The sequence below is a fragment of the Aspergillus nomiae genome (genome assembly GCF_001204775.2).
Source record: "Aspergillus nomiae NRRL 13137 chromosome Unknown contig00432, whole genome shotgun sequence".
Lineage (NCBI taxonomy): Eukaryota > Fungi > Ascomycota > Eurotiomycetes > Eurotiales > Aspergillaceae > Aspergillus > Aspergillus nomiae.
Window position 1 is genome coordinate 1 of NW_015378487.1, and position 27,279 is coordinate 27,279.

Consider the following 27,279-nt stretch of genomic DNA (forward strand, 5'->3'; position numbering starts at 1 on the left):
TGCCTCTGTTCTGAAATACTATGGTACGAAGGACTCATGATGTGATGTCTAATCTACTAGAGGCAATGTATATATCCTCGGCATCTCCCGTCTCCACACCATTGATTTATGATCACATAGCCGAGACCGGCTCCTTTAAAGGCATATCTCCACTACAAGCAACGTAGTTCAGTCTGATATATTCAGAGTAATACCAAGGTTAAACAATACGAGTAGTACCAAACACATCCACAATCGCAACCATGACCACCGGCGAATTCTATAACATCGTGAAGCTCGTGCCCAAGCCGGGCAAGTTCAACGAGGTACGAACAGCTTCTGTGCCCTCTAATAAAACCATTCTAACATATAACCAAGCTTCTGGCAGCGTTCAAATCATTCTCAGAGCATGTCCAGGCAAACGAACCCAAGACGCAAATCTACTGTGCTCTTCGTCCTGACAAGACCGAGGAGTTGGTGTTTATTGAGAAGTGATTGCTTTGTAGATCGGGTCCTGAATGAACAAGTTCGCTAACTAGCTTGTTTCAGGTATACCGACTTGGAAAATCTTAAGGCCCATGGAACATCCCCTGAGTTTAAGAAGTTCTCTAAGGCCATTGGAGCTTTGCTCGCACGGGCTCCGGAGATGACGAAAGCTGACTTTGTTGGTGGGTTCGAGGGAAGATCGAAGCTTTAAGAGTACTTAGAGTTTGCTTGAGCATTTTTGAATTGACTGAGTATGATCAGTTGTATGGTAGTCAAGATGATGGGTGGTTGATGGGAACCGCTACTACTTGAGTTGCGTCTTTCGAGATATACACTAGTCTTTTGGTTTATGCCTATGGTACAACGGAGAGCGCAGAGGATCATTAGAACGCAAATATATGTGCAGATACTATCACGGGTACTCGTATGAGAAGATCGTACTGCATGTGGATATATACAGTGTATTAAATCTCTGCAGTTGGATACTCTATATTATATACATGTCACATCATAGCTTCCCTCCTCGGTCGTGCTTTCTCAGTCTCAACAGACTATCTTGATAACTAGTAGCCACCAGTTTCCCATCCGGACTCCAGAGCCAGCTCTCATGAATTGCCCGGTTCTCGCCAGAACGAGGTGTCCACCCCTCTTGCACGAACCACTTTTTCGGCAGATCCGTACCATCGTGGCTCGACGCTGCATCCCAATCAATCATCCTTAGGGCATCACCACGCTGATGAAAGATCACCGTGAGAGTCAAGCTAGCCATTCCAGTCCAGTTCTTGAGCCCCAGAGCGCGCGGTATCAACAGCAAAGAGTTTCTGTCGCTCGCATACATATGTGCACATGCGTATAGGTTATCAAATTCCCCTGACTGCTCTTTCGCTTTCAGTTCTTCCCTGCTGACCGGGACCGCAGAATCTTGAGGCGATCCTTTGAGCGAATACTGATGAAGCTGGCGATACTTCTCAGGATTCTGCTTTACATCCTCGGTAAGGTTGTACTCCTGCATATCGGTCTTGCGCATATCCAACCCGGGGAACTCCCGCTCCGTGATACTTCCCTGCTCCACCACTTCGATCCACCAGTCGGCATCCACACTAGGGCTGACAATCTGATCTTCCACGCGTTTCGCTTGAAGGACGGACTTGAAGCGCTCCTGTGCGGAGGGAGGCTGATGCGCAAACGTCTCCGGCCCCTCATCCCGTTTAAATGAGCATAAGCACGAGAAGCACACCTTGCCTCCCTGCCGTGCATCTACTGCACGGGTACAGTACATCTTGCCATCTCTCACATGACGCACTGTGTACACATACGGAACATCTAACCGTCCCGCCAAGATGAATGTGCCAGTCATATCCTGATTAATGTTAGCCCGATTTGCTTCGAGAATATGCATCAGTAGCTAGGGGGCCTACGTGGATTACGAAGCCTTTCTCCACTGTCTTTGACGCTGCGTACGCGGACTGTGCATAGACGTGTCCACCGAAGGCCATTTTGCCTTCACCCGGTGGATACGGTAATGCGAGCGATTGGAAACGCTCAATCTTTTCAGGCTCATCAGATGGGATGCCGTGCAGGTGGCTGGGGCTATCGATTTGCTTTAGAGCCATCAGCTCGGCGAATGCCGACGGGGAGGCCACCAGCTGGGGATCGCCATCGCTTCTATCGGGTAGCATGGTGGCAACCTGGTAGGGATTGAAGTTGGGGGAATTAGAGCGACGCCTTCGAGGGACCGATCCTCCGGATATCTATGAGCAGGAGAGTGGAATAGGAGATAATCTAATCCGGCTCGCAGCTGATGTGTTACTAGTACTATATGTAAGTCCTCGGATTGGCGCGACGCATGACCGCCTTACCCGATGTGACTATGGGGGAACCTCGGTTGATCGGCTGGAGGTCTCCGCCGCCTTCATTGTGAATCTCAAAGATATAGATGGCTTTACCAGCTTTGTGGAGGATTCAACCCCTGTAAAATAGTTCCCCGGAGGACAAACTGCGTGTGCCAAGTATAACATGGGATATTTATATCACAGAGTGATTTGGCATAAAAGGAATCGGAAACTACTTCCGCAAAGCACATGCTGCCAACCAAATGTCCCGATGCGCAGATCATATCGTGGTAATGAACTAGCATAAAGTCTAATACGCGAGAGTGAAGCCATCTCAAACTGGACTATGATAGCGCTGCGGTTTGAGACCCAGGATCTAAGTCACGTGTCATGCTGAGCAGCCTGTGGAGAATCTGGACAGGTGTACGGCGTAGAATGGCACCTCAAAGTGAAACCCAATTATGTGATATATATGTGCGCCTGCGATGCTGGTATGATAGTACAAAAACACAACCCTCAATCCCAATAATACAATGAACCGGCAATGTCCGTCAATGTCCGAATACAAATCAACAACTTAGACGAGCTGTACAACGGCTCTTCTTCATCTCATCCATTCAATCCGTAGTCAGAGAAGCGACCACTTCTAGATAGACTCGGAAATGTTGCGTGCGTTGTTCCATTCAACCTTGCCCTGGACATCCTTGATGTCTTCAAGCTTGTCGCCCAGCTTGACAACCGAGAAGCGAACCATCCGGGGGTCGAGGCCGAGGGTTCTGCGGACAGCCATCTGTACGGGACCAGAGGCATCAAAGCGCATGATGAAGTGGTGGCCTTCCGTGTATCTGGCCTGGTGCTTTGTGGTGGGCTTGGGGAGTCGGAAGGTGCCCCAGTTGGTGTATCCGCGGACTACGCCGCCGGAGCGCAGGACCTGAATGCCGGCATTACGGGCAATTCTGAAACAAGTTAGTTATTGTCGTCGTCTAGATATATTTCTCAACGGTGAATTCATCGGATCCAGGATGATAAGGGAGGCATGTCGAATGGACAGTAAATCGCGGGAAGGACATACTCTCGGACCTCGTGGAGGCTGCCCGGACGGACCTGTCAAAGGGTTCAGTTAGCTTGAACAACACGGGCAATCATCTGAGGAAATCCATAGGACATCATACAATGGCAATCAGCTCGTACAACATGGCCGCAACCGGTGTGGGGGGAGATAGCGTCGGAGAAGAACAACGGGATGGGGACGATGAGTTTTTCCCGACTTACGGCCAACGGATTGTAGAGGCGCTTATCAGCAGTCTTGGCGCTCCTATCAGTCCGGGAACTATGTAAGCTACTACTTTAACCTGCGCAATCTCTCCGCGGACTCCAACTTTCCCTCTTCTTTATCTCTACGTTCTTGCCTTCCCACACCTTCCCTCGACTCAATTCGTATTCTCTTCACTCGAAATCTCTCAAAATGTCTGCCGTCGCCAGATCCGTCCGTCCCTTCGCCTCTCGCGTGCTTTCCCAGAAGCTCCCTCTGGCCGCCGCATGCAGGGTTTCGCCCGCAGCTCGTTTCCCGCGGGGAAGTGTTAGGAGCTTCTCCCAAAGCCCATTCAGTAAGAGCCCTTCCAATTTCTGCTCAGAAGGGCATTGAGGTATCGTACAGCAGTTACAAATACTAATATTCTATGAAATGTTGCAGTGGCCGTGAAGAAGTACACCGAGTCGCACGAATGGATCGAGCTGGCCGATGACGGCAAGACTGGTAAGTTCATACCCGGCGGCACCTAGCGCACCGCAGCCTCAATGCGCATGTGGTACTAATCATATATGAATAGCCAAGGTCGGAATCACAGAGTACGCCGCCCATTCCTTGGGCGACGTTGTGTTCGTTGAGCTTCCTGAGATCGGCTTGGAGGTCAACGCCGGTGAACCTGTTGGAGCTGTGGAGTCTGTCAAGTCGGCTTCCGACGTCAACTCTCCTGCCGCCGGTACGGTGACCCAGGTTAACACTGTCCTGGATGACAAGGCCAAGTTCATCAACGAGAGCCCCGAGGGTGAGGCTTGGATTGCTGAGATCTCGGTCAAGGACGTCGCAGAGCTTGACAGCCTGCTTGATGCCGAGGCCTACAAGGCGACCGTTGGTGAGGAGTAAGGGGACATGTCGGACAAAGAGAATGCATAGACGTGATGGTATATCAAAATGAAGCGCTCGGTGATCATGGCTTTTATCTTTTTTTTTTATGTCGGGTTGTTCTGTTTTACCAACGGGGAACCGTATTATTGCCTCTTTTGATGAAATGTTAGATTCGTGTATAAGCCGTCGACGGCTGGGCCTGTTATTCAACAAGACTGGCCCGTTGCAAATAATATACATGTTGCCTAAGTCCTTGCTGGAAGCCTGCCGATGATTCGGTACAAATTAACCTGGATCTACTGTCTACGGCTGCGACAGCCTGCTAAGGTACATAATGCTACTGCGCGTCTCAGCACTAAGGATGCACTTGTTGGGAGAGTAGCTTTTCTCTAAGCCGGGAGTGTAGACTCCAGCGCTGCATAAGGCTATTCTTCTGTGTAGTATACCCGCCCTAAGTTCCGGTGATCACTGAACTATATAATATCATTAATACAGTTTTGCTTTGTGTACATTGTTCGTTGGGTATGTCCACCATCATATACGTTATACAGGAGGGATAGACTCTCGGCAAATAGGGCACTGAAGCCGGAGTCGCATCCAGCTTTCCAAGCAAGTGCTGTGAAAGATATGTCGACAAGGAGTGACCATATACGCCCGACGGCTGAGGATACTTGTAGCCCCATCTGTCATGCTGCTGCCTCCAGGAGCACCGAGCGCTGCGAGGACGGGCACCTCAATTTCCTGCATGCAGATTGCACAGTCGAATATCGCCTTTTTCTTATCCTTCGGACGTTGTTTGTCATCCTCTTTGGTATCATAGTCCCGTTCATCTGCTCTCAATGCTCCAATTGGTAGAACTCCACCGGACTCAAGGTCAGCATCCGATTCGGCAGCATCTCGTACAATAGGGTGATAATCATAGGCTGGCGGTGCCCAGCCTCGAGGTACGAAGAAGCGCGGTCCTAGAATGTCCTGGCTTGCCAAGATCCAGACCTGTATCCACACCCACCCAGCCAGTGCCAGAGCTGTTGTCGGGTCGGGTCGAACGAATAACACGTTACCGGGCATAGTCAAGAAATACATGAAAGGGAACAGGCGCAGGAAACTTTGACCAACCACAAAATCCCAGCGCAGAGCCTTGCGGCAATTGCGCACAACATTTCGATAAATTTGAGGGGTCCAGAATGACACATATACGAACCCGAGAGCTCGAGCATACAGCGCTCCTAGTCGATTGGGCCATAGGAATGACCAGATGGAAATGATGAGCATGACGAATAGGATAAAATAAAACCGTGCATACATGGCTCCTACATCACTGCGGGTCTCTCGGGCTGTCGGTGTGGTGCTACGATTCGGAGGCGGCTCATCCTCTTCCTCTGGAGGATCCTGGTCTGGGGTTAGGATGATAGGCGTTGCACCGGAGTCTCTAAGTCGTGTGGTGGCTGGCAATGGTAGATTGGCCGGGCGTGCTGCTGCTGCTGAAGGGTTGGATCGGCGGTCCTGTTCCCGTCGTTCCGGTGCCTGGACCGCCCATATTTCCATCATGAATTTCATTCCGATGTAGCTGACTGAAAGGAAAGTAAGGAATGATGCAGTCGTCAAGAGTAAGAAAGAGACCGCTGGATATAGTTCCAGCAACATGAAGACGAGTAAAAATGAGTCTCCAAAAGCCATCAATGCAATCGTATAGAAACTGATACGACTCCTGGTGGAAGGCGTCGAAGCCTCCTTGACCTGCCGCAAAAGCAGGGCAAGTTGTGCAACAGAGATACCACATATTAGGAAGATTATTCGAGCTGAAGATTTTCCAAACTGCTCCAGCTTTGGCCCGGATAGATATAGTGCTTCAGTGGGAGAGTAATCAGGTGCGCCCTTAGTCTCAAGGACGTACCCGCAGTCGGGAGAAAATACAACAGCTGACATGACCATAGATGGAGGAGAGGGGATCGGTGCGCCCATAGGGAATCTGAGCTCCTGCTCAATCTGTTCGATGGCTTGCCTGTCCGCAAGGTAGTTATGGACGGTAACCGGATGCTGTTGTAGGTAGACTATGTGCTCACACTTCGGCGCAGGGAACTCTACCTGTTCCGCCCCAACAAGCGAGGACCAGGGAAAAAGCGTAGGTGCCCGGTTTTGTTTCTCAGATATTGTATCCGAGAGAGACTTCATGAGAAGCTGGTGCGAAAGGTCGTATGCATCTGATGTAAGTGCCAAATGGGGCAAGGTAAAAATGCCACCGAACTTCTCGCTCGTTGTAGTCAGGATAATGCTCCCCGTTTCAGGGAAATGAATACCGAATAAAGGTAGGTACCATGTATTTCCCCAAAAGTCGCCGTTTTCCACGGCTAAAGTCGCTCGAATCTCACGAATGTGGCCATTACGCAGCCGAAGCTCTTCGCCACCTCCCTCACGCAAGTCTAGATAGAAGGATCCCGTATTGCCAGTGACATTGTGGCTAAACTCGTGCGTGAAGTATTCATTTTCCAACACGATGGCAGTAGTATTCAACGGGCGATGAGCTTTTTCCAGCTTGCGCCGCACCCAATCTCCGCGCAGTTTACCAGTCGCATTACGGTAGACGGGGAGAAGCAACTCCGTCAGGTTGAGCGCCTGCGATTCGGCCGGGTCATCGAGACCTTTGGGAACATCTAACCCAGCATTTGAAATAACAGACCGTAACTGATAGCGCGCCCTATCCTGAGCTTCCGAAAGAATCTCCCAAGCGTAACTGTCGTTCTTCCTCACTCCCGGAAAAGGCAGCCATTGGTCGGCGGGTGGGTTAAAGTCCCCATACTTGGACTCATTCAGCAGACGAAGCGCATCCTTTTCCCTCGCAATTTCCCGTTGACGTTCTCGGTCCTGAGAAATCAAAGGGGGATGAGATTGGGAGCTGAGGAGCAGGTAGAAAACGACCAGGAAGAAAAAGAAGGAACCGCGGTGATCCATAGATGCCGAGGAAATGCGGGCATCGGAGTTGGAGTCTCCTCAAATGGAATGGCGTACGTTGTGCTGCATTGCCAGTCCAGGACGTGGCGCAGCAATGAAGATTAAATATGATGTTGTGGAAGGAGAGTCGACCAGGTTTGAGGGCGTAAACAAGGCTATCATGAATGACGACACGGATAAACTGGGAGTCGATGATGCGATGAGTGAGTCGAGGCCTCAGGCTTCCCCGGCACCAACCTCCCCGCCTTTCCGCCTCCTGATTTATCGATAACTCGGGACGATCGAGCCCGTGACCCTTCCCTATCTCTTGCTCTATCATCCTTTCTCCATCCCTGACCCACAGAACACAGTAACATTCCTCAATTGAACATATCCTTGGTTCGGCGCAGGCGCCTTTGGATTTTCTGGTGCAAATGGCATCAAACCTTCCTATTCCTCTTCCTCCGCGCACTCCCACTCCACCCCCCGATGATCCCCCAAGCGCCCCAGACAACTCTTCCCGCCTTGATGCGCAGGACAAAGATTCTTTGTCACCATTGGTAGACACTTTCCCCCTACAAAGGGGCTCTTTGAATTCTGAGGTCCGAATCGCCTGAGTCCTACGCGAGCATCCTTCGCTCTGAGCCCTTCCGATAATGTACCTCAGAACAGCCAGGGCGACAATGGCTCAGCTGGACCATTCAATTTCAAGACCACCACCATGGCAAAAAGCCCGGTGGTCAAGTCCGTAAGTTCATATGCCCTCTTCGTATGTAATTGCATACGAAATGATGCTGATTATTTATCAATTGCGTATAGAACATTGGCCAGCGACGCGGACACAAGTATAAGCATAGTAGTATATCACATCAGATATTCCTCGAGCCACCACCCAGGGCGCCATTAGCCTTACCGAATTCATTGCCGATCCCGACTTTCAAGGAGTGCTGCGCGAGCATGTCGAAAGATCAGAAAACGCGGTTTTGGTGGAGTGTGTGTCATATGTTTGTCGCCGCATACACTCTTTGGAGTGCGCACGGTTCCCTGGCGATGACGGCTTTGTCCCACCTCATACTGTTTGACTCTCTTGGGGCTTTGCTTTGTGTTTCGGTGGATGTATTAAGCAATTTCGAGGTATGGAAGCGATCCAGCGTTCGACATCCATTTGGACTGGAACGGGCGGAAGTGCTCGCCGGTTTCGCAATGTGCGTGCTTCTGCTTTTTATGGGAATGGATCTTATCTCCCATAACTTGCAGCATTTTCTCGAGTCATCTGGCCACGAGCCCCACCACTCTCATGCGCATGAACGTGTGTCTGTAGGCAGTGTAGATGTCACTGCTCTGTTGGCCATCACATCCACGCTAATCTCTGCAATTGGGCTAAAGAACCATGGGCGGATAGGAAAGGCGATGCGATTTGGGTATATTGAATCTCTGCCTTCAGTACTCAGCAACCCATCTCATTTTCTTACGCTTTCTTGCTCCACACTTCTCCTGCTACTTCCCCTAGTCTCTGTGCGCCTCTACAACTGGCTTGACGTTCTCTTGTCCAGTACAATTTCTATTTCCATGTGCGTCCTCGGTGTGCGCTTGGTCAAGACACTTGGTTCTATGCTTCTTATGTCATATTCTGGCCCGGGAGTAAAGGACGTCATCCGAGATATTGAAGCCGACCCGTGCGTGTTCGGTGTCGACGACGCCAGGTTTTGGCAGGTCCATTACGGATTATGCATGGCAGATTTAAAGCTGCGTGTTTCAGGCTCAGAAGAAAATCTCATTCGACTTCGAGAGCGTATCTCTAGCCTAGTCAGAAACCGATTAGGTGGTGGATATGGGTCTGGAGGTCAGAGGTGGGAAGTGTCCTTGCAATTTACGATAGAGAAGTCATGATTGCACGATACGGCCATGATGACGGAGCTTCTTTCTTGAAACGTTATGCTCAACTGTACATTAATGTAACACGTATATGCATTGTTCACTCTGTGGAAATTTAATCACCATATATTTGGCCGTTTTTGACCGCCCAATTTGGGGTATATGGAAATCTTTCAAACCAACAACCTTCTTGAGGCTACCAGATGATCAAAGATTTCACTAAATTCGGGATTGGTTTCTTCGCTGTATATGAATTGTAGATGCTAGACACCTTAATCCACAGCCTTTATGGGATACCTGGCTTGTGTGAACACAGGGAAATAGAAACCCTGTACGGATCATATCTCGAAAGAAAGATGACAGGAGCTACCGAGCAACGACATCAACATACAGATACAATCAGAAAGCAAACGAAAATCTGCCATTGCAATGCGAACAGTGGAATAAAACAATTGAAAGTAACACATAATTTAGGTCTTGCTCATAGGCACTAAAAGCCTTCATGTCTTCCCCTCTTTCGGTAACAGGAGCCCGAGCATAACCGATCGAATTTTGATACAAGAACGACTGGACCGTTGGCCAACCAAGTCGACTAACACAGCCATCGTCTCCTAATCCTGTCCTCCAACCACCTATATCACATTCACGACGTCGCGGCAAGAGTGCCGGCCTCCTCAACCTTGCTCAATGTGGTCTGGTCACGTCTCCGACGCTTTTCGAGAATAGCCTCGCGGCGCTGCGCAAGGATCTTGAGCTGTCTGTCCTCGACGCCCTGGAGCCAGTATCCGAAGCTGCTACCGACACCGGCGAAGAGAGGGTACACCCAGAGAGATTCCTTGGCGAGAATGGGACGCATTTCGATTCCGAGCTGCCAGAGACGGACGGCGATGCCTGGTTGTACCGTTAGTGGAAGGCCCGATAGCCCAGTTCGGGACCGAGACAGGTCCCAATGAGGGTTATCATGGGGTAAATATGCAGTGCATACCGAAGCCGCCCCAGAAGAGGACTTTGTGGACCATGATGAAGAGTGGTGCGGAGTGCGCGGAACGGGAAGGAGAGCGTCGGAATAAGGGTCGATAAATGAGGGATTGGATCCGGATTCGCTTCAATCGAAGATCAAGCGGTCACTGCGTAATCTGAGCTCCGAACCGGCGATTTGGTGAGCTTGTTCGGCGGAGATGAGGTTGATTCTCATGTTCTCCCACTCCATCGAATCACGGGGCCGCAGTTCCCAATCTTGTCACGGAATATTGTTCCTCCGATAAGGGCCCCGGCCAACAGTCGCGCTCCTGGGATGCGGGCCGCGCGACATAGATTTGCGCTTCCTTTTTGGCCAGCCTTGGAGGAACGTCAGAAAGCCCTTAAAGTGGGGTTCGCTGATATTTTTTGATTATACTTTTTTTCTGGCTTCTCGGCATGGCTGGTCCAGAGGAGATGCCGGATGTTGAATCTGCTGGTGTTAAACGGCCGTCGGTGGATATTGAGAGCTTGCAACGAAAGAAGTTCAAAACCGAAGAGTTACCATTGTCTCCCACGCAGCATAGGACTATTGAGAATCTCCTCCACGCATTTAAGAAAAGGGGCGGCTTCGACACTACGCGAAAGAAATTATGGACGGAATTTGATGAAGGAGTATGTTTAGTAGTTAATTCATTTTACATTCTGGTTCTCAGTCGTACATGATTGTTCCCTTGCTAATGCGCTCGCATGTAGGAAGGGAGGGTAGAGTTTACCAATCTATTAGTCGAATTAGCGGAATCCGAGATCACTCGCGAACCAGAACTACTTTCTCGTGAACGTGGAAAAGCTGCGACGCTAATCGAAGGAGCTGTGGATCGTAGCGACATCTATAAAACCGTCGAGGCGTCGCTTGATGCGCTGGCTTCGAAACATCTTCCCGCTATCCTAGAGTCTATCCGAGAGATTCGCCGCGAGGAGATTGGCGATGAAGCTGCCGCTCGCGAAGAGCAGGCTGGGAATAAGACGGACGAAGACTACGCTGCACATGTTAAAGCTAAGCGGGAGGAGCGAGAGAAGGTGTGGCAAGAGACCTTGCGCAAACAGAAAGAAGCCGAAGAAGAGGAAGCGCGACGAAAAGCGGAGGAGAAGCGCAAGCAACGTGAGCTAGATCGGCAAAAGGAGGAAGAAAGGGCAAGAAGAAGGGAGCGTGAGGAACAGCGCCGCGCAGAACAGCGAGTACAGGATGAGCAAAGAGAAAAGGAACGGCAGGAACGATACGAACGACGACGACGGGAGGAACGTGAAAAATATCGTGATTGGCGTGACCGCAGTCGCACGAGGGATAGAGATTCCGAACGAGATCGCGATAGGGACCGTGACCGCTATCGTCGTGACCGCTCGCTAGGCCACCGCTCTGATCGTGGATTATCTCCCCGTGTACGCGATTCACGACGGGATACGTCTGCAACACCAAAGGAACCCACGCCGGCAGCTCCGCCTCCGCCTCCGCCCCCTGTGGATGAGAAGTCATTGGAGGAAGCGGCTTTGCAGCTTCTCCTGAAAGAAGGCGAAGAACTTGCGGCTAAAGCTCGACAGAAACCCGAATTTGACTTCGAAGAAGCAGAAGCAATTGAAAATGGCCTTAAACCGCCACCGACGAAGCCGAAAGGTACCTCAGAATCGAAATTCTCTAATACGCCCACCAAGTCCGGAAGCCCAGCTGTAGACACCGACCAGAGTTGGCGCCGTGGTTCGACTGCAGATGAGCGCAATCGCACTCGGAGACGGGATGATAGCCGTAGTCGTTCAAGGAGACGGTATACGTCTCGATTTGACGAAAACCGCCGGAACTCACGAGATATATCGGCGCGGCCGCGCGACCGCGCCTCTGATGATAGGCTTGCTATTCGTGATTTCCGGGAAGACCGGTATGGTGATCGAAGTTATCGGCCTAATCGTCGGAGTAGGAGTAGATCTACCACCCGAGGGCAGGACCGGGATCGGGATCGGGAACGCAATCTAGAGCGAACTCGGTCTAGACCTCGATACCGGGAGAGAAGTACAGAGCGTGACAGAGAGCGAGATCATGAATATCGCCGGGACCGCAGTCGCGACCGGGATAGGGAGAGAAGAGATAGGGACCGAGATCATGACAGGGACAGGGACAGGGACAGAGAGCGAGATCGCGATCGCGATGGTGACCGTGATGACTATCGTCGACGGCGTTATTCTCGGTCCCGATCGCGCGCTAGATACCGATCGCGCTCTCGCTCCCGTCAGAGGCACCGGGAGCGCGAACATGATCGTGACCGTGACCGTGGTCGAGAGCGGGATAAAGAGCGTGACAGTAAACGTGAGCGAGATAAATCTGGCTCCCGTGTGTCCGCCTCCTCGCGGAGAGGGTCTCGCTCACGCCGGCGATCTCCGAGCGTTCTTGATATCGACCGGTATGTACCCCCGACTAGCAATCGAAGTCGTTCCCCTCGTCGGCGCGTCCGATCCCCCGAGCGACCGGAGCGTGATGACCGACCGCGCTTTGTTGAGATTGATCGATATATACCCGGTGGAGAGCGAGAGCGTGACCGTGAGAAGGATGCGGATCGAAGTCATGAACCTGATGATCGGAGACCACGAAGGAAAAGCCCTAGTCGGAGGAGCCGAAGTCGGTAGACCTGCAGCATGTTAATAATATAAATGAACTGTGTACACTACTTTAGATTTCAAACCGAGGCATGTATCATAACAGAGGCACGGAAGGCAATAATGATAATCATCTAATGAACCTGGTATGGGCAAAATCAAGATACCATAGACGCTAGAAAATGACGCTGAGCGGTTCAGAATTTGGACCTATCTTAAACAGCGCTATGCCAGTAGCGCATGAACAGAGAAGTCCCTGAAACCAGACCGGAGCGAGAAAGACTATCAACTATTCTAGTACAACACAGCGTATTTAAAAGAATCCCTCAGTCCTTCGAGGCAGCTCGCTCAACAGCTTCTTGATATCCGTCGTTCTCATCGTGACGCTTATAGAAATACGCATTGGACCCCGTCCCAGTGGGTCGTAGTTCCGGCGACAATCGGTCGAGGATAGTTCTTTCCAATGCCTTGATAGAACGTTCATTGGAGCCAAGCTTGTTCCAAACCGAGATTAGATGAGTGTTGAACCGGACTGAGGTTGAAACCCCGAGAACATGGTCATGTTCTATATATAGGCAAATTAGTTATTAATGTCTCAGGAGACACTGGATAGTAGGGAGGAAACGAACCCTGCTCAAGGACGGCCTGAAATTCATTTGCCATGCAGAGAATAGCAATCTCATGGAAGAACTCCTGGGCTTTACTCTTCGGCACACGGAATCTCCAACATCCTCCCTTCAGGTTCTCCTGGTCTTCCCACACGGGACGCACCCCCTTGCGAAAGATATGCACCGTGTCTCTGAGCCGGATCTTCTCCCATGGGTAGTTGTTGTAAACCCGGTAGAAGGTCGCAATATCGGCGACATCTTCATGAAGGACGTACAGCCTGTTATCGTAGTCGGTGGAGTCGGAGTGCCTGTCATACCAGACTGTCCAGTGATACTGGAAAGGCAGAGGACGGAGCTTCCCAAAGATGTTCTGATGTAGTGACTTTCGCGTTGGGGCAATGATTTGTGCCGATTGTCGCTTGTCGATGCCGCTATCTTTTGTGTTGGTGTTCTCGCCCAGGGGGCTTTTCTCATTGACATGGACTCTTGGGATGGCCATACTGAGATGGGGATAAAGGTGGAATTGTGTGACTTTAGGGGAGTTACACTTCCTTAATATGAGAATAGAAGGCAGGTGCGAGAACTCATGCCAAAAACCTGGAGTACCAGGTAGTCAAAGGATGCCTCTTGTGCGTACAGTTCCTGCAGTGTAGGGGGCATCCACTTCTTTCTCGGTGATTCGAGTTAAATACACCTCTCAATCGCTATTCCTCGTGTAAGTTACAGTACACAGGTGATGTATCTGAATGAATATAGTAGGTAAGATAGGTAGGGCCGGACATGAACAGATGCGGGATATAGTTCACACCTGGACGCGTTCAGGACCATTGACAGCGATCCAGGCAGCGTAAAGTCACAAGATTGAAAAGTGTTGGTGTATATGCTTACCGTATGGTATAAATTTCTGTAAAAACAACTGATACTTCAGGGATCAGGAGACAGCTTGCCAGAAACATCTGCTGGAGCCAAGCCTCTTGGGAAACAATATAAATCACCAGGCACGGACCGGGCAACGACGGCAAAATCCATTCGAGCGGGGTGTGAAACAGGATCAAAGTGTCAATAGGAGAGAAAGAGAATAAGATCTTTCATGCAATGCGAAAATCGAGATCAAATTCTGGCCCCCATTGGCCCCGTCCGTCCAAAAACATCCCTGTCATGCTTCTTCAATGTGAGCGACAAGCCGGCATGATGGACGATGTTTGGTTCTTACGACTTCCCAGATTATCCTTAATCAACCAACCTCCGTTTTCAAACAACCCCCTAAATCCACTCTTCGCACCAATTATTGCCCACTCTCCCCCTGGGAAATCTAGTCGACTTCCTCGAGCCGCCCCCCACATCCTGTGCGAAACGCCGTGAGGTGTAAAGGAGGGGAAAAGTAACTCTTCATTGGCAGGGCGCAATCATGGCTGATAGTGATCGCAAGCGCCCGCAGTCCGACGATCCCCAACCGCAACTTGCATGCGATGCCGTTTCTTCCTCTAAACGGTCCGGGAGCCTTTCCAATCAGAATGAGAACGTTGGCGACGAGAGTGACGAGCGGCGCGTATTCTCGTTAGCCCTGCGCGACAACGTCAAAAAGGCACACGCTTCTCCCGCCAAAAATGATAGCGACAGTGACGATGACGACTACACCTCATCCTCCGGGAGTGATAGTGACGAGGACGATGAGGATGACGCCGAGGAAGAGGACCAAGATCATGATGTAAAAAGTGACAATGGCTCCGATCACACTTTACCGCGCATACCTGCTCCACAAAAACCTCAAATACATCGTATCGACAAAAATTCCGATATCCTCTCCCGATTGTCTGCGTTTCTCCCACAAATGAAAAGTGCCAATGATAAACTACAGCAAGAGATAGAGGCTGGGAGGGGAAAGGACCTGAGGTTGGACGAGGTGGATGATCAAACTGATGGTCAATATATTGAGATGGTGAGCAAATCTTTCGCATCGGTTCTTGTTTACTTGTGCTGATCAACAATTCTTCTACAGAATCTGGGCCTAGGCGTCCTGGAAGAGAAACGCCCCGCCGACGGCCTCGACCCTAGTGCAAAGAGCGAAGGCTCGGACGAAGGCCCTGCATCCAACCACGCAGAATCACACCCTAATGCATCACCCGAGTCGAACGTGTTGGAGACTCTGATGGGGAACAAAGATACTACATCGTCGAAAAAGCCAACTATTGAAGAAATGAACGAATAAAAACCAGTAAATGTGGGATTGGGTTGCATGGACGGCGCTTACGGGTGTGATATGTTTTTACCTACATATTGGATGAGCTTTTTGTGCGTGATCAACTTACTGTACGATATATTCTCTTCTTGGCCTTTGGTTATTCCTCTACGCGGGATCTAAAAGTTTTTGTTATGTCGTCGCTGGAAGAATAGACTAGAGTAATTGTATAGCTTGGCCCAGAGGCTGTAATAGCATATGAATTCTAGCAGTATTCAGGACATCAATTCCATTTTCAAGTTCTTTTCCTATACCATACAGGGGATCGAGCAAAGTCTAATAGAGACAGTAATAATATCATCGACGTGACGAAAATCTAGCCATATTTGCATGAGAAGAAAACAGATGTACACATGCCATCTGATGTGATAAAATTCAATGCATCACCATACCGCCATATCCATCATATTTAAGAGACTTCCTTCACGCGGCAAGTCCATCCGGATTCCTGGCTCAAAAGAGGCAAGCTGTGAGAAAACATTAGCACAAACTCAAACATAATAAAACGATGAAAAGATTCAACGGGGTATTTACCTTGCGCCTAGACACCAGCCAAGTTCGTTGTTCTTAATCTTCTTAGCGATCTTAACTTCTCGGGACAACGGCATCTCGTAACCAGAGTGCAGCAGTGCAAGCATGAAGTTCAAATCCAAACACCACTCAGGACGGTCGCGCAACTCGGCCATGGCTTCTCCCATGCCTTCGAAAATCTTCCATGACGATTGGCCGGCGCAGACCGTGGACGTGAGCTGGCGCAACTCCTCCAAGGTGAAAGAGTCAGGCATGCCCAGTGGCTTGGTGCGGTCAAAGAAGTAGGAGAAGATATAAACATCTTCCCTGGAAAATGTCTTCTCAAGGGAGGGCTGATGAACACCATTAAAGGAGCAAGGTGCGAGTTTGCATTCAGCTTCCTTCTTGAGGATCTTCTCGGCGAAGCACGGCACAGGGCAGGCGAAGAAGATCCGTCCTGCGGGCCAACCATCTTGACAGTCACCTTTGGTCCAAGTGGGTGCTCATTGTCGAATTTCACGTCCACATCGCGCTCCATACCAGGTGCGATACAGGGGTTAGCAATGGGCTGCTTCAACCAAGCCATATCGTTTCCGCTGGAGGCCAGTTTACCCTCGACGACAGCTTTGTGAATGGCTTCACGTGCAGCCATGAGACCGTATCCAAGGTGAGAGTGTTGGTACAGCTCAAAGCCCCGTCCACCGAACTGGAGCTCATACTTGTGATCGCCGTCAGCTAAGCGTTCCGGCATACCACCTGACTTGCTCTTTTCGAATGTGGGCTGGAAAACAATCTGAGTAGAACCGCCACCTAGGTCAAAGATCGCAGCAGTCGGCGTTTCGTCTGGGCCGCCGATCTTTCCGAGAAGATAGTTTGTTGTAATCCATGCGTAAACACCCTCGTCGGATCCATCCATAATCTCAACGCCCCCCTTCTCACGAGAGACAACGGGGAAGGGATAGACAGTTCCAGGCGATTCCTTACTGCTTCCAAAATGTTCTGGCTCATCTCCGGCCCAAGCATTCGCAAACCGGCAGTAGCCTTGACGGCGACTGGAGAGCAATGTTTATACTCTTCAGGAACGGTCCTCATTGCAACCTGCATGAGAGGGTCAAGACTCTTGGCAGCTCCTTCGGCATCTTCCTTGTATGAGCTCAATCCGGAACCGCCCTTCTTCTTCTCAGTCTGCTCAAACTCCTCGTGTTCAAGCTCGGGAGTAGGGCCGCAGTTGTTGAACCGGTAGACATGGATTCGAGAGCCCTGACTGCCAGCATCGATCATAAGAGCGTACTGAATCAACGGTTTTGAGGGATCATATGGCTTAGTACATTTGTCTGTTAGAGGAGCGACACCAGTGGGAGATTTCTCTGTACGGCCTATTAGTGGACATAATTAGTCGGTGAACAATTGTACGCAACATACCGCGGCCAAAGCCTGTCACTGCTGGCTTCGATGGTGAGAGCCAAAGGATCATCAAAAACAAGGCGCCCACGATGGCGCCGGTCTTCAGGTACCGGGCCCTCTGGCTTTGTGCCATCATGTCGGTTGACGGACTTTGACAAGTGTCCGGTGATTTGCGTAGTATGTTCGCGGGTTGGGACGCCCGCGAATTGGAACGTCTACTGACTTCAGAGCCTGGCCTCTGGAAAGGTGGTGTGCGGTTGATATGTCGACCGTCAACTCCAGTCGACATGCAAAAGATAAGACAGAGGACGAGCGAGTGGCGTTTCGTTCCGGGTCAACGCTGTTATAGTTTCGACCGAGTTGGAAAAGAAAGATAGATTAACGGTCGAAATGAAGAGAAACCATAGATCCTCCAGGAGCCTCCGGACCAGCCCAAAAAGGATCGTGGATGGCAAAGCAAAACCAGCGAAAAGAGGGTTGATAGATGTCAGGAGAGGAAAAGGGCGCAACCGAAAGGAGATAAATTACAGGCGGCCGGGCCTCAGGGTCTCGATCCCGCCCCCGTGAGTGTGTGGCGCACGTGTGGCTGGTTCGCCGCCGAATGCGTCCGTTGAATGACGGGACGAACGTAGCTGGGGTTCATCATACATTCCAAACTATATCTCTTTTGGGAGCTCCCCTCTCGATCTTTTCACGACCGATTAGGCATATCTGGCGCTGTAATCAGTTGTTTCGAAAGCGAGTTCATTGTTTTTTATTTATCATTTTTGAATACTCACCTGAACCATCGATTGTGAGCTTTCTCTCTAGTCCTCCAACCCTGACTACAGTCCGAGATGAAGCATATACGTGGTTTCATCTCTACGACACAAGCCTTGCGTCGTATCTTTCTTGCACCTATAGAAACTCCTAGACCCCAGTTTCTCCGTCCCGCTTTTCTTCCGACCTTCGCGCACTCGCGCCTTCTTTCCATCCGCCGCCAGCCTCAACAGCAAGATGCTCTGCTCCAGGCAAGGGCAAGACAGGTGAAAGATGAAGAAATCCGGTCAGAATATATCCAACTCGTGAACGAGGATGGTAAACTGGATCCACCAGTAAGGCTTCATGATGCCTTGCTGACAATAGAGCGCCCGGACAACTTCATATTACAGGTCTCCCCTGGCTTCCGCGGCCGGGCACCTGTATGCAAGGTCGTAAATCGACTTGAGATGCGGGAACAAGAACGTGCGAAAGCAAAAGCTGCTCACGTCAACAAGAATTCGCTTAAGCAGATCGAGCTGAACTGGGCTATCGACGCCCATGATCTCGCCCACCGCCTGAAGCAATTGACAAGCTTCCTGGACAAGGGCCGGAAAGTAGAGGTTATATTGACCAAGAAGAGAGGCAAGAGGTCACCCACTGTGGAGGAAGTCAAACATGTGATGGATAGTGTGTTGCAGGCTACTAAGGATGCCAATGCTATGCAAGTGAAACCGATGGAGGGAGAACCCGGCAAACATGTGGTACTTGTTGTGAAGAGAAAGGATTCGGGCCAATGATTCCTTTGTTTAACCTTTATGTGGTGTATATTATGGACACAAGTTGGCAGAGCACTCTGTAGATATAATGGATGTGCCCGGCGCCACGATGTTGTACTACATTGATAATTCCGTATGCAGATAAACTGTAACCGGCATCTGTTACTAGTCAAGGTTCTTGACCAGGTCCTCGGTAGTGATATATGGTATATCCAGAAACATTAAACAATGCAGGTATAATTGTTCTGCTAAACATTCACATACCTAAGGTAGTACCTAGGTACCGATAGCTTCTCACCCGGGTTGACCTCGTTCCATAATACTCCGTTGTTGGATGGGGAAAGCCTCCGCAATCCGGCGCCGATGATTGGCTCACGGATGACTAAGCGTCTCCCTAAATTTTTCGGGGGACTGGAGATCTTCTCGACCCTCAGACCAGCTCCGTTTCTTCCATTCCATCGCGTTTCCTTTGGTTCATCTTTCGTTTGTCATTACACTGCAGGGCAGTCAACATGTCTAGCATCTCCAGAACCGCCAACCTCCTCTTCCGCGCCAGCAGGGCCTCCCTGCTTCGCCCTCGCGCTGTCAACCCCGTTCAGCATGTTTTGGGTAAAGACAGACTGGCTGCCCGTGGTATGGCAACTGCCTTCGAGCGCTCTAAGCCTCACGTCAACATTGGTATGTATTGACCTATTACAAAATTATCTGCTACCAGCAGGGCTATTGCTAATGGCTACCTACAGGTACCATTGGTCACGTCGATCACGGCAAGGTAAGCGCGAGACTGGATTTATTGTCTTTTTTCCCGAAGTAGCCTGGGCTCTAACACGTTGCTGTTTAGACCACCTTGACTGCCGCCATCACCAAGCACCAGGCTTCTAAGGGCCTCGCTCAGTTCCTTGAGTATGGTGCCATTGACAAGGCCCCTGAGGAGCGTAAGCGTGGTATCACCATCTCGACTGCCCACATTGAGTTCTCCACCGATGAGAGGCACTATGCTCACGTCGACTGCCCCGGTCACGCCGATTACATTAAGAACATGATCACTGGTGCTGCTAACATGGACGGTGCTATTGTTGTCGTCGCTGCTTCGGATGGTCAGATGTATGGTTAAGCCCTTGCCACAAAATGGTTTCAGGATTTCGTGCTTACACGTATTATAACAGGCCCCAGACCCGTGAGCACTTGCTGCTCGCCCGTCAGGTCGGTGTCCAGAAGATCGTCGTTTTCGTCAACAAGATTGATGCTGTTGAGGACCCTGAGATGTTGGAGCTTGTCGAGTTGGAAATGCGTGAGCTCCTCAGCAGCTACGGCTTCGAGGGTGAAGAGACTCCCATCATCTTCGGTTCTGCTCTGTGTGCTTTGGAGGACCGTCGCCCCGATATTGGTGCCGAGCGTATCGACGAGCTCATGAAGGCTGTCGACACCTGGATCCCTACCCCTCAGCGTGATCTTGACAAGCCTTTCCTCATGTCTGTTGAGGAAGTCTTCTCCATTGCCGGTCGTGGTACCGTTGCCTCCGGCCGTGTCGAGCGTGGTATCCTGAAGAAGGATAGCGAAGTCGAGATCATCGGAGGTAGCTTCGATGCCACCAAGACCAAGGTCACCGACATTGAGACCTTCAAGAAGTCTTGTGACGAGTCTCGCGCTGGTGACAACTCCGGTCTGCTTCTCCGTGGTATCCGTCGTGAGGACGTCAGGCGCGGTATGATCATTGCTGCTCCTGGCAGCACCAAGGCCCATGACAAGTTCATGGTGTCCATGTACGTTCTGACTGAGGCTGAGGGTGGCCGTCGTACTGGCTTCGGCGCCAACTACCGCCCCCAGGTGTTCGTTCGCACTGCTGGTAAGTCAAGCCTTGTTCTCACTTAATGGTCTTGGATAGGTTCTAACTGTATTTTAGACGAGGCTGCTGACCTCAGCTTCCCCGACGGTGATGAATCCCGGAGAGTGATGCCCGGTGATAACGTTGAGATGATCCTCAAGACTCACCGCCCCATTGCTGCTGAGGCTGGCCAGCGCTTCAACATCCGTGAGGGTGGCCGTACCGTTGCCACTGGTCTCGTTACCCGTGTCATGGACGGAAAATAAATGCCAGATCGTTACGGTCACTGATGAATCAGCGGCCTTTGTACTATGAAAAATTTATGTCCGGATTTGTTTTTCTTGCAGCGCGGGAATCAGCGAAGGGATCCGGGAAACGTTGATACCGGAGTTCGTGAGTCATGCCATGTACCTGTATTGTATTTACCCATGTAGACTTTTTATTTTTCTCTTCTTTTCTACAATTCTCCCCTCTATCTAGGTATGTCGTTGAATATGAATCCGATGATTAATATAATGTACAAAACTCAGTCCACGTATCGACTTTGAAAGAGTAAAGCGGAGACCAACTTATCTATAACTCTGGCCAGACCGGTGGCTATCAATTCGAGGTCTATAATTATCTCTCCAGCCCCAATCCTACGGCCACCTATACCCTACTCTAGAGTAACTTGCCTAGGCCTTGGCCCGGCGGTTTACAGGTGAATCTGATTGTCTACTAACTCTTGCTTTGAGACCTGGGGACAGCTGTACACCGTCCTATTACCTAGCTCATAGGGAATCGTGCGAGACATGCAGTACCCAGGACGGACAATAACCCAATTGGAAGAATATTAGCAACCCACTATCCTGACGTATCATGTAGCCAAACGTAGCATATGCCACCTGTTGCAACACCTGAGTTTGAACCCTATCCATACGTTCCAGGGGTTGTTGGGCAACATAGAGTGGAATATGGCCCGATTTCAATAGCGGTCTTGATGTAGAGTTAGGTTGGACTTATCTGTACTGTGAAGATATCGGGAGGTTATTCTGAGGTGGCTGGAAAGCGCATCGTACTTGTTCCTTCTTAGTTATGGACGGAAGATTGTTCACCCTCTGTGTTTGATTTTATTGAATTTTATTTTAGTCCAGCTCTCCTTAATCGCTGTACTCCGTAAATAGGAGTGGGCCGTTGTTTTGGGTATGTAGAGGGGACTCCGTCACCGTCGTGTGTTCCACATGATAGATGGATCGATCGTCACTAAACCAGATGCAGCAACGCCTAGGCACGCGGTGGATTCGGTGGTGTGGCCTGGCCGCTCAGGCGTCAAGGGTACTCCGGACAACCAACCGACAACCTCCCTATCCACAAGACCCCAGCCGACCCTCGGGTGTAGTCTCACAGGACCGTCCTTCTTAAGTCTTGTGATTCTCCTTACTTCTGGGTGATCTACCTTCGATCTCATACTACATGTACTTAGTTGACGCTTTCCACCCGCCTCACACGGTATCTGTCCCAACTTTCGCCACCCTCTCCACACCCTGACGTTGTGCTTCCCACTTCCCCCCAAGTGCGACATCATCCGCAAAACAAACACCCCGTTTATTACTTTAGAGCCACCCAATTCTTGCAACCACAGCCGGTGGAATTTGCCTACACCAGACGGTGCGTTTGACCATGGCTATGAACGGCCATTTCGCCTCCATTGGCAATTCCGCCAGTGATAGTACAGCATATGAGCACGGGGTACAAGTAATAGATGAGAACAAGGAATTTAAGTACGTCTTTACCTGTCTTCGGTGCAATTTCTCTATGCCTCCATTATATCTTCTCGAAGACATGTACATTGCGCCGTGATGCGCTTCTTCACGGACAGTGTATGAATAAGGAGTTTAACTTCGAAAGCTAATGGTAATCCTAGCCCGAATCTGGCGCAGTACCTGAGCCTTGAAAATGTTACTCCCTCCGGCTTCAATTACCACCTTATCTCCGTCTTTGGATCGCAGTCGACAGGTAAATCTACGCTTCTCAATCACCTTTTCGGCACGCATTTCTCTGTCATGTCAGAGTTGGAGAGACGGCAGACAACAAAGGGAATCTGGATGTCAAAAAATAAAAATGAGAACCCCACCATGGCCAGCAACATCTTAGTTATGGATGTGGAGGGTACGGACGGCCGTGAGCGAGGTGAAGACCAGGACTTTGAGCGCAAGAGTGCCCTTTTCGCACTGGCGACCAGTGAGGTTCTTATTGTGAATATCTGGGAACACCAGGTCGGATTGTACCAGGGCGCGAATATGGGGCTTCTAAAGACTGTCTTCGAAGTCAACTTGCAGTTGTTCCTCAAGGATAAAAAGTACAACCCCCCAGCGCAGTCTCCGGATCCTTCTCGTGCTAATATTTATTGCAGTACCACCCATCGATCGCTTTTGTTTTTCGTCATTCGTGACTATTCGGGAATGACGCCACTCCAGAACTTGCAGAAGACCTTGATGGAAGATATGGCTCGTCTCTGGGACTCGATATCTAAGCCTGCTGGCCTGGAGAACTCGAACGCACATGATTACTTCGATTTCCAGTTCTACGGCCTGCCGCACAAAGGATACCAGCCAGAGAAGTTTGTGGAAGAGACACAGAAGCTCAGTCTTCGTTTCCGCGATGGCCAGAGGGACCCTAACCTAGATGCGCGGAAAGGCGAATTCTCAGATGGTGGTGTTTTCCTCCCGGAGTATCACCGGCGTATCCCTGCGGACGGCGTTTCTAGATACGCCGAAGGCATCTGGGATCAAATCGTCAACAATAAGGATCTAGATCTGCCCACACAACAAGAGTTGCTTGCGCAGTTAGGTGTGACGAAATCCTGAGGGAAGTAATGGTTGCCTTCGACGAGGCTATTATTCCCTTTGAAGATAAACAGTCGCAAGCCGCTCGCCTTGGAGAACCGGAGATTCTTGGAGGCCTGGGAGCGGCGATGCGGTCGTCACGCACCAAGGCTGTCAAGGCTTTTGAGACTGAGGCTAGTCGGTACCACAAAGGCGTCTACCAGCGCAAACGGGCAGAGCTCGAAAGCAAAGCTGATACCCGTTTGAAGGCTCTTTTCCAGGGTCAGCTCAATGCGGCGCACAAATCGGGAATCAGTGATTTTAGCGATGCAGTCTCGGCCGCAGTGAAGTCCGGCCAGAAGAAGGGCACCGGGTACGATTTCGCAGAGATTGTCAATGAAGAGGCTAAGAAGGCTGTGGACAATTTTGAGGAAGTCGCTCGTGCCACCGTGGTGGATGGCACTTCTTGGAGTGACTATAAGCAAGAGCTAGCCTTGTATGAAAAGGAGCTTGCGGAAGTCAGTGCGCGCCTAAGAAGGGACGAGATGAGACGTCTTGCCAGCCGGGTGGAACGATGGGTTCAATCTCGACTGGGCGAATCTGTTGGGCTTGAGTTCAACGCTCTCGGTTCTGGACGAGCTGGTGGTGGTGCGCCGGAGAAGGGAGATCAGCCAACGGAAAAGAAATTCTGGGATCGCGTGTGGAACGTGTTTGTCGAGACAGTCCTTGATGCCGAGAGGCGATTCACAGACCGCGCTAGCAGTTTCGATGCCAGCCTGGAGGAAGTGGACGTCGGACTCTGGAGACTGCGGAGGAAGTCCTGGGGCGTCCTGCGCGCTAAGATTGATGAAGAGATGATCGAAGGCAATCTGCTGTTGAAGTTGCGCGAGAATTTTGAAGACAAGTTCCGCTACGATGATGCTGGTGTTCCCCGGATTTGGCGCCCGACCGATGATATCGAAGGATATACACTCGCGCTCGTGAATCAACGTTGACTCTTATTCCCCTTCTGTCCAAATTCCGACTTGACGAGACGTCTGCCCCGCCCCCTCTGGACCGCTGGATCGGGCACACGCCTAGCTCCGCGACCCCCGCTGACGAGGAAGACCTGCCTCCCATTGGTGGGGTGGACGAGGAGGAAGGCAAGAGCTTGGAAGAAGAAATGACTATTGTCAGTGATGCCAAGCGACAGGAGCTCACCGTTCGCTTCAAGAAGGCCGCGGATGGAGTGTATGTTGAGGCTAAACGGAGCGCCATTGGAGGCATGACCCAAGTGCCCTTGTACTTCTACGGCATCCTCCTCGCACTGGGATGGAATGAGATTATTGCCGGTGAGTTTCACTTTAGTGCTTGAGTTATATACGATCCGCTGAAGACTAACATCTGGATTCACAGTGCTCCGTAACCCGGCTTACTTCTTCCTCCTTTTCGTCTGTGCTGTCGGAGCTTACATCACCTACCAGCTTAACCTATGGGGCCCCATCATCAAAATGACCGAGGCTGCCTCGAACCAAGCAGTAACAGAGGGCAAAAAGCGGCTGCGTGAATTCCTCGAGTCGTCCGACACCGGGCGACAAGCCATCGCAATGTCGACTCCGGGAGGTTCTGGACGTGCGGGTGAGGAGCACGAAATGTCTCGTCTTGATAAGCAGGGTAAATCTGCAGCTGCCGATCAAGATGTGGATGACCTGTAAGCTGGATAAAGCTGTATTCTTATTTCCTTTTTTTCTTGTTTTTTTGTATCTTTAATTGTTTGAATACACCATAAAGTAGAAATTGCACAGTCAACTCTCAAATACCAGGAGCCTGCAAATGACTGAGATGGGCTTGTCTTAGCAGATATTCACCCTTCCATGAGCACCATTGCATATAGATGTACAGTTCGGAGTCCACGTATCCGAAAGTGTCAGTGGGCTCCCTGTTCTTGTCTTGGGTATCTCTTTTTCTAATTAATTGCTCTCGGACATGGTCCGATTAATTTAATTTCCCCACTTCTACAATGCTCTATAAATCCAAGAGGGGCGTTCCCATGCGCCCACAGAGCTGTTGACCTTTAGATCGATACATTTCGGCCAATTGCTCCTTTCATCAGCAGCCATGACAAACGGAATCGACAATCTACCTGAAAAATATGACGATCTCCCCAACAAGAGACAATACTGGCCGGCAGCCGCTGGATCCCCGGAAGAGGGTCTAGGCATGCTTCGCATCCTGACGCCGGAGATCGTAGCGGACGCCGCACGGACACAGATTCAAACCGGGCTGAGAGTCTGTTTAAATTGGGATCTGAAACAGTTGGACACACCAGGTAGGAGAATCACCGGCATCAGCCATGGAGAGTCCTTTGCCGTGGCTGTGATAAGATTTCCATCGTATATCCGGGACGGTCCATTAACTCGCCCGCAGGATTCCGCCGAAAGCCTTTCGAACATCGCATCAAATGGGTGGCTCCCGGCATCGCGTTCGACGATGAGTATCATTTCAACCCACAACAATCTTCTCAGTGGGATGGCCTCCGACACCATAGTGCACCTGCCCCGACGCGTGAGGATCAAGCTCGCCGCGTATTCTACGGTGGTACTACAGCGGAAGAAATCCAGGACTCGAGCTCATCGCGGATCGGGATTGGGTACTGGGCGAAGAAGGGAATCGCCGGTCGGGGTGTCTTGATTGACTACTTATCCTGGGCCGAGAAGAAGGGCATTACTGTAAATGGACTCAGCCAGCATGTGGTACCTCTCGACGACGTGCTGGCCATCGCACGCGAATGCAACATCGAGTTCCAACGCGGAGACATCTTCTTTCTCCGCGTGGGCCTCACCAAGACCTGGTACTCCATGAGCGACGCCCAGAAGCAGGAATACAGCCAGCAAACGGTGCCCAAGCATGCGGGACTCGAGCAGAGTGAGAACGTGCTCCGGTTTATGTGGGATAACCACTTTGCAGCAGTGGCATCCGATGCGGTTAGTTTCGAGGTCTTCCCGGCCCTCAACCCCGAGTATGATCTGCACCATCATATGCTTGCCGGTTGGGGAGTGCCGATCGGCGAGATGTTCGACCTGGAGGAGTTGGCGGAGACGTGCAAGCAACTGGGGCGCTGGACCTTCTTTATTTCTAGCAGTCCGCTGAATTGTGCCCAGGGCGTTTCAAGTCCGCCGAATTGTATGGCCATCTTTTAGTTTCCGCATGCAGCGCAAGTTATGCCGATTTATGAATCCCATTCTTGCAACATTTGATAAGCTATCCTTTGGTCCGTGCACGTGATACATGCCTCGGTTTCTATTCCCCAACGTTTCAACAAGCTGAGTCGTAGCTGAAAATGTGTACTCCGTAATCGTGGACTTTAAAGTGCTTTAAACCCGTGAGCTGGCTAGTCGCACGAGTTGGACTTGGATTTTGTCGCGGGGACGCTTGTACCACTGCACCGGAACGAATCCTCGGCCTTAGTGATCGATTTATACCCACCCTGCTCTCCTTTTTTTCTATACATCCCGGCATCACATATACAAACAATCAAAGACAAAAAGAAAATACAAAAATAAAA

General features: G+C 50.7%; 14 protein-coding genes across 14 annotated transcripts; 8 read left to right on the plus strand and 6 right to left on the minus strand.

Moving 5' to 3' along the window:
- Nucleotides 1-237: 237 nt before the first annotated feature.
- ANOM_008770 (putative quinol monooxygenase) lies at nt 238-727 on the plus strand. The gene is made up of 3 exons (XM_015554026.1): nt 238-305; nt 358-470; nt 529-727. Exons 1-3 carry the CDS (start codon nt 243-245, stop codon nt 674-676), a joined length of 324 nt encoding a protein of 107 aa, XP_015402488.1. The 5' UTR covers nt 238-242; the 3' UTR covers nt 677-727.
- Nucleotides 728-973: 246 nt separating this feature from the next.
- Nucleotides 974-2,144, minus strand: ANOM_008771 (acyl-CoA thioesterase; the record flags this gene model as incomplete). The annotated part of the gene is made up of 2 exons (XM_015554027.1): nt 974-1,825; nt 1,884-2,144. 2 exons carry the CDS (start codon nt 2,142-2,144, stop codon nt 974-976), a joined length of 1,113 nt encoding a protein of 370 aa, XP_015402487.1.
- A 799-nt stretch (nt 2,145-2,943) lies between these two features.
- On the minus strand, nt 2,944-3,493 carry ANOM_008772 (mitochondrial 37S ribosomal protein bS6m; the record flags this gene model as incomplete). Its single annotated transcript, XM_015554028.1, has 3 exons — nt 2,944-3,253; nt 3,370-3,401; nt 3,470-3,493. 3 exons carry the CDS (start codon nt 3,491-3,493, stop codon nt 2,944-2,946), a joined length of 366 nt encoding a protein of 121 aa, XP_015402490.1.
- A 191-nt stretch (nt 3,494-3,684) lies between these two features.
- On the plus strand, nt 3,685-4,677 carry ANOM_008773 (glycine decarboxylase subunit H; the record flags this gene model as incomplete). Its single annotated transcript, XM_015554029.1, has 3 exons — nt 3,685-3,904; nt 3,991-4,053; nt 4,127-4,677. Coding segments are annotated over 3 exons (582 nt in total), but the record flags the coding sequence as incomplete, so codon positions are not given.
- Nucleotides 4,678-4,968: 291 nt separating this feature from the next.
- dscA (ubiquitin-protein ligase dscA) lies at nt 4,969-7,374 on the minus strand (the record flags this gene model as incomplete). The annotated part of the gene is made up of 1 exon (XM_015554030.1): nt 4,969-7,374. The coding sequence occupies one exon, from the start codon at nt 7,372-7,374 to the stop codon at nt 4,969-4,971; it is 2,406 nt and encodes an 801-aa protein (XP_015402498.1).
- Nucleotides 7,375-7,829: 455 nt separating this feature from the next.
- ANOM_008775 (cation efflux family protein family) lies at nt 7,830-9,243 on the plus strand (the record flags this gene model as incomplete). The annotated part of the gene is made up of 2 exons (XM_015554031.1): nt 7,830-8,101; nt 8,173-9,243. Coding segments are annotated over 2 exons (1,206 nt in total), but the record flags the coding sequence as incomplete, so codon positions are not given.
- A 215-nt stretch (nt 9,244-9,458) lies between these two features.
- On the minus strand, nt 9,459-10,409 carry ANOM_008776 (putative NADH-ubiquinone oxidoreductase 14 kDa subunit; the record flags this gene model as incomplete). Its single annotated transcript, XM_015554032.1, has 2 exons — nt 9,459-10,119; nt 10,214-10,409. Coding segments are annotated over 2 exons (372 nt in total), but the record flags the coding sequence as incomplete, so codon positions are not given.
- Nucleotides 10,410-10,644: 235 nt separating this feature from the next.
- On the plus strand, nt 10,645-12,858 carry ANOM_008777 (BOD1/SHG1 domain-containing protein; the record flags this gene model as incomplete). The annotated part of the gene is made up of 2 exons (XM_015554033.1): nt 10,645-10,860; nt 10,942-12,858. 2 exons carry the CDS (start codon nt 10,645-10,647, stop codon nt 12,856-12,858), a joined length of 2,133 nt encoding a protein of 710 aa, XP_015402499.1.
- Nucleotides 12,859-13,154: 296 nt separating this feature from the next.
- ANOM_008778 (eukaryotic translation initiation factor 4E) lies at nt 13,155-13,935 on the minus strand (the record flags this gene model as incomplete). The annotated part of the gene is made up of 2 exons (XM_015554034.1): nt 13,155-13,393; nt 13,458-13,935. 2 exons carry the CDS (start codon nt 13,933-13,935, stop codon nt 13,155-13,157), a joined length of 717 nt encoding a protein of 238 aa, XP_015402492.1.
- Nucleotides 13,936-14,844: 909 nt separating this feature from the next.
- On the plus strand, nt 14,845-15,704 carry ANOM_008779 (NOPCHAP1/New4 family protein; the record flags this gene model as incomplete). Its single annotated transcript, XM_015554035.1, has 2 exons — nt 14,845-15,375; nt 15,436-15,704. 2 exons carry the CDS (start codon nt 14,845-14,847, stop codon nt 15,643-15,645), a joined length of 741 nt encoding a protein of 246 aa, XP_015402491.1. The 3' UTR covers nt 15,646-15,704.
- Nucleotides 15,705-15,878: 174 nt separating this feature from the next.
- On the minus strand, nt 15,879-17,878 carry ANOM_008780 (guanosine diphosphatase; the record flags this gene model as incomplete). Its single annotated transcript, XM_015554036.1, has 5 exons — nt 15,879-16,142; nt 16,210-16,598; nt 16,655-17,116; nt 17,170-17,552; nt 17,608-17,878. 5 exons carry the CDS (start codon nt 17,876-17,878, stop codon nt 16,085-16,087), a joined length of 1,563 nt encoding a protein of 520 aa, XP_015402493.1. The 3' UTR covers nt 15,879-16,084.
- A 547-nt stretch (nt 17,879-18,425) lies between these two features.
- On the plus strand, nt 18,426-19,127 carry ANOM_008781 (putative translation initiation factor IF3; the record flags this gene model as incomplete). Its single annotated transcript, XM_015554037.1, has 1 exon — nt 18,426-19,127. The coding sequence occupies one exon, from the start codon at nt 18,426-18,428 to the stop codon at nt 19,125-19,127; it is 702 nt and encodes a 233-aa protein (XP_015402494.1).
- A 436-nt stretch (nt 19,128-19,563) lies between these two features.
- Nucleotides 19,564-21,197, plus strand: ANOM_008782 (translation elongation factor Tu; the record flags this gene model as incomplete). The annotated part of the gene is made up of 5 exons (XM_015554038.1): nt 19,564-19,784; nt 19,850-19,878; nt 19,948-20,210; nt 20,273-20,952; nt 21,010-21,197. Coding segments are annotated over 5 exons (1,353 nt in total), but the record flags the coding sequence as incomplete, so codon positions are not given.
- Nucleotides 21,198-22,531: 1,334 nt separating this feature from the next.
- On the plus strand, nt 22,532-26,914 carry sey1 (dynamin-like GTPase SEY1; the record flags this gene model as incomplete). Its single annotated transcript, XM_015554039.1, has 7 exons — nt 22,532-22,691; nt 22,835-23,760; nt 23,823-24,715; nt 24,769-25,066; nt 25,131-25,425; nt 25,793-26,043; nt 26,142-26,914. Coding segments are annotated over 7 exons (3,543 nt in total), but the record flags the coding sequence as incomplete, so codon positions are not given.
- Nucleotides 26,915-27,279: the final 365 nt, after the last annotated feature.

Coding starts and splice junctions, on each gene's coding strand:
- ANOM_008770 (XM_015554026.1), top strand. CDS start 243: ATGACCACCGGCGAATTCTATAACATCGTGAAGCTCGTGCCCAAGCCG. Junction 306..357: donor AGCCGGGCAAGTTCAACGAG/GTACGAACAGCT, acceptor CATATAACCAAG/CTTCTGGCAGCGTTCAAATC. Junction 471..528: donor GAGTTGGTGTTTATTGAGAA/GTGATTGCTTTG, acceptor AGCTTGTTTCAG/GTATACCGACTTGGAAAATC.